Source organism: Octopus bimaculoides, chromosome 3 (genome assembly GCF_001194135.2).
Source record: "Octopus bimaculoides isolate UCB-OBI-ISO-001 chromosome 3, ASM119413v2, whole genome shotgun sequence".
Classification (NCBI taxonomy): Eukaryota; Metazoa; Mollusca; class Cephalopoda; order Octopoda; family Octopodidae; genus Octopus; species Octopus bimaculoides.
Window position 1 is genome coordinate 99,791,782 of NC_068983.1, and position 5,228 is coordinate 99,797,009.

Consider the following 5,228-nt stretch of genomic DNA (forward strand, 5'->3'; position numbering starts at 1 on the left):
CATAAAAGACACCATTTCGAGCGTGGCCATTTTCGTGCGGGTGACACGTAAAAGCACCCACTACACTCTCTGAGTGGTTGGCGTTAGGAAGGGCATCCAGCTGTAGAAACTCTGCCAAATCAGACTGGAGCCTGGTGTTGCCATCCGGTTTCACCAGTCCTCAGTCAAATCGTCCAACCCATGCTAGCATGGAAAGCGGACGTTAAACGATGATGATGATGATGATGATGATGATAACATGCACAATGTAGGCTTAATCAAAGCTATGATCTGAAGGTGATTTACTTCAAGAAAACTATTAAAAAAAATTGAATATCTAATACAAGAATTTTGATCAAAGCTTGTGCTTATAAAATAAAAGATTAATATAAAAAGCAATAAATGCTTTTACTCATATATATCTTCTGAAATTTCCATAAATAATAATCATATAGCAAACATATCAACATACACTTTTTTGGCAGATATAAGAGCCCGTTTCGCATCCGCTGTTCCCTGCAATAATAATAAGAAAGAAAACATGTATTCATTATATTCAATAGATACTGTTCATAAATGATAGTTTCCCAAATAATTTAAAAACTGGCACAAGCATGGCTGTGTGGTTAAGGAGTTTGCTTCCCAGCCATATGGTTTCAAGTTCAGTCCCACTGTAATGTACTTTGAACAAGTGACTTCAATTATCACCCTAGGTTGATCAAAGCTTTGTGAATGGATTTGGTAGAAGGAAAGTGAAAGAAACCTACTGTCTATATAGATATAGATAACAGGCTTCTTTATAACCATGTACGTGTATGTGTGCACGTGTGAGTTTGTGTGTCTCCTTGTCTTGACATCATGCGATAGTTGTAAACTAGCTTCACTGTCATGCAAGTGATGCAATTTATTTAACTAATCATCATCATCCTCATCATCGTTGTTTAACGTCTGCTTTCCATGCTAGCATGGGTTGGACGATTTGACTGAGAACTGGTGGACCAGGAGGCGACACCAGGCTCCAATCTGATTTGGCAGAGTTTCTACAGCTGGATGCCCTTCTTAATGCCAACCACTCCGAGAGTGTGGTGGGTGCTTTTACATGCCTCCGGCACGAAGGCCAGTCAGGCGGTACTGGCAATGGCCACACTCGAAATGGTATATTTTACGTGTCACCTGCACAGGAGCCAGTTCACCGGCACTGGCAACGATCTCGCTCGAATGTCTTTTCACGTGCCACTGGCACAAGTACCAGGAAGGCGACATTGGTAACGATCACGCTGGTGATATTTACGTGTCACCGGCACGGAAGCCAGACAGTTGTTCTGGCAACGATCACGCTCAGACGGTGCTCTTAGTGCTCTACTGGTACAGGTGCCATCACAATTTTGCTTTCGCTTGCCCCAACAGGTCTTCGCAAGCCGAGTTTAGTATTCCTACAAATTTAGTTCGATTTCGATTTCACTTGCCTGAACAGGTCTTCGCAAGCGGAATTTAGTGTCCAATGAAGGAATATTACGTGTAAGTGGGCTGGCTACATCCCTGACAGAGGCCTTGGATTTTGGTCTCACTTGGCTTGCTGGGTCTTCTCATGCACAGCATATTTCCTGCTTGGAAACAGGTGAGAGTTGGCAACAAGAAGGGCATCCTGCCACAGCAAATTCCACTTGATCCAAGCAAACATGGAAAAGTGGACATTAAAATGATGATGATAATAACAGGCAGAAATGTGATTTAGCACAAGAATATATTTCCAGTCTGCAGCTCCACTATGCTCCAAATAAAATAAGGAACAGCTTCAATATTGGCATTGGTTGATCTTAATACAATTATCATCACTACATACATTAACAGCAGACTCAAATATAATTTTTCAATTAAGACATTTGTTGAACATTAAAAAGGAGAAATAGATACAAACTTCATCTCTTTTTGAAATAATATAGAATTGCTTATTATTATTATTAATAATAATAATAATAATAATCATTTAATGTCCATTTTTCCGTGGTTGCATGGATCAGGCCAGAATTTGTTGGGGAAAGTTTTCTACAGTTGGGTGCCCTTCCTGTTGCTAACCCTCATCTGTTATCAAGCGAAGTAATAAAGGAGCACTCTGCTGGTTACGACGACGAGGGTCCCAGCTGATACAATCAACAGAACAGCTTGCTTGTGAAATTAACATGCAAGTGACTGAGTAATTCACAGACACGTGTACCCCTAACGTAGTTCTCAGGGAGATTCAGCGTGACACAAAATGTGACAAGGCCGGCTCTTTGAAATACAGGTACTACTCATTTTTGCCAGGTGAGTGGACTGGAGCAACATGAAATAAAGTGTCTTACTCAAGGACGCAATGCGTCGCCGGGAATTGAACTCATGACCTAACAAGCGAAGTAATATTTTTCCATGGCCAGACATGTGACATGATTTTCATGGAAGATTGGAAATGAACAACATAGCTTGTATTATGGTGAGAATTGTCTACTAGTCATCACATGATATCAAAACAAGGGTATACACACATACATATCTATCTATCTATATATATAATAATATTAGGGACAAAATCCAATATACCCATGCCAGCATGGTGATGATGATGATATACATATATATAAAATAATGAATATAAAATCAAAAAGGAAAAATTCAATTGTCACTGTGACAGATGATGCAGGGGTAGCACCTACATTGCTAGAAATAAGGAAGCACATGTCTATACACTGACAGGAGAGATAACATACATACATATATATATATATATATATATATATATATATATGTGTGTGTGTGTGTGTGTGTGTGTGTGTGTTGTGACAAGCTTCTTTCCGTTTTCCTCAACCAAATCCACTTACAAGGTTTTGGTTGACCAGGGGCTATAGTAAAAGATACTCATCCAAAGTGTCACATAGTGGGGCCGAACCTAAGACCACACGATTAGGAAGCAAGCTTATCAACCACAATCACACTAGTGCCTATTTAATAAGTATAACTGAGCCATGATCCTGTACATTATGAGGGGGTGCTGAAAAGTTCCTGGCTTTGGGTAAAGGAAAATACAGGAGGATCAGTTAATTATGATTTTATGTAGCATATTTCCCTCTCAGATTTACACACTTATTACAGCAGTCTTTCAGTTCTTCTAAGCCCCATAAAAGAACTTAGAAGGTTTGGCCTCCAGCCAGACCTTTTGCGATGCCTTTAAAACCAGGAACTTTTCAGCACCTCCTTGTACATTACATTCTTAGATATAAATAAATGGAGCAGGTAACAAAGATCCTCTTATTGGTGAAAAAAACAGAAATTACTGGAAATGAGATCAAAGTAATGCACAAATGTTTTCTCCACTAGAAAACTCTTCATTGAAATAATATTAATTAATATACATGGTAATTCAGAAGTCCTTTCAGCATTTAAATTATTTTTCAAATTTTTCATCTTTTACTTGTTTCAGTCATTTGACAGCGGCCATACTGGGGCACTGCCTTGAAGGGCTTTTTAGTCAAACGAATCAACCCAAGGACTTATTTTTTAAAGCCTAGTGCTTATTCTATTGATCCCTTTGGTTGAACCACTAGATTACGGGGATGTAAACACACCAACGCCAGTTGTCAAGCGGTGGTGGGCACAGACAGACACAAAGACACACAGACACAGACATGGAAATCTAACCTGTCATTGTGGTTTTGTGGCACAAAGCAAAGTAGGCCTAGCCTTCCATTCGAGAAAACATAGTAAATGATTCACAAGCACTCAAGTAAACTGAATCCTCCACTTGTTCCATTTGCCAAAAGGTTTGCAAGGCACCAGCAGGCCTCAAGAGACACATTTGTGTCCATAGAACATGATTAACGCTTTTATTTTATTGAACCCTCATTTGTTGTTCACAACAAGAGAGTTCACCATATATATATATATGATGGGCTTCTTTCAGTTTCCATTAACCAAATTCACTCACAAGGCTTTGGTTGGTCTGAGGCTGTAGTAGAAGACACTTGCTCAAGGTACCCTGCAGTGTGACTGAACCTGGAACCATGTGGTCCAGAAGCAAGCTTCTTACCACACAGCTATGCCTGTTTTTTATTTTTATTTTATTTTATTACAATTTTGGCTTTATATATTTTTAATACCATCTTTGCAAGTTTGTTGTGAATATATCTTTCATTGATAAATAGATTTATATGTTTTTTTTTAGAAAAATGTCATTATAAAAAGATGAGACACTGTTCATTGTCCTTAAAATGATATAATATGATGATGGTATTGTACTATTTTAGCTGTGGTGGTCCAGGTGGCTAGTATATGAAAAGCAGGACTGTAGACCAACAATCCTTGAATCTCTGAATTGAAGCAGTTATCAGAGGGAATTGAGGTCAGTTAGTGGGTAATGAAAGCAGTGGGAAGGTGGATGAAAACTATAAAGAAAAGGTGGGTGGTATGAAAAAAGGATAGCAAGAAGGGTAGGAGCAATACGTACATTATGAAACTTCACTGATCTTATGTGTTAGTCACTTCATATTAATGCTTACTAGACTTTGAGGCTTACTAGACTTGAGTTGTCACAACAGTATAAGGCTAATATTTTAGCTAAATTTAAGGCAGCAAGCTGGCAGAATTGTTAGCACACCAGACAAAATGCTTAGCAGTATTTTACCCATTGCTATGTTCTGGTTTTAAATTCTGCTAAGGTCGACTTTGACTTTCATCCTCTCGGGGTTGCTAAAATAAGTACCAGTTGAGTATATGGGCCAATGTAACTGACTTACTCCTTTCCCCAAAATTGCTGGCCTTGTGCCAAAATTAGGAACCAATATTTCCCTAACATCAAATATCTACACACTCTCTTTAATTTATGTGGTTGAGAAGGATATCTTAGGTGAAAGTTCTTATAGCAATAATATATTTAAAAGTTTATCCAGCAACAAATCTTAAAAGCAGAGAAAATGAAATGTAAATATTCATACCAACTGGAAAATGACTTTGGATTTCTCTCGGTTGCAGGTACGAAATACAACAGTGCCATCAGATAAAGTAAAATCCAAAGTTCCCAACGTTTCTGAAACATAACATTAACTTCTTTCATTATCAATTAAAAATTGGCAATTCATTGATGAGAGGCTTCTTATAAAATTTTGCAATTTTCTAGAACCCAAAACTAATGTATACATGTGTATATATACACACACACACACACACACACACACACACACATATATATATATATATATATATATATATATATATATATA

The 5,228-nt window shown here is 37.9% G+C and overlaps 1 protein-coding gene across 1 annotated transcript in view; it reads right to left on the bottom strand.

The window, feature by feature from the left end:
- The window catches only part of LOC106875714 (tRNA-dihydrouridine(20) synthase [NAD(P)+]-like), a 61,861-nt gene that overhangs the window by 38,353 nt on the left and 18,280 nt on the right, over window positions 1-5,228 (bottom strand). Inside the window, exons 4-5 of the mRNA XM_052966773.1 lie at window positions 4,944-5,035; window positions 452-495 (exon numbers count right to left, since the gene is read on the bottom strand). Coding sequence (XP_052822733.1) covers window positions 452-495; window positions 4,944-5,035 — 136 coding nt within the window. The remainder of the gene's footprint in view (window positions 1-451; window positions 496-4,943; window positions 5,036-5,228) is intronic.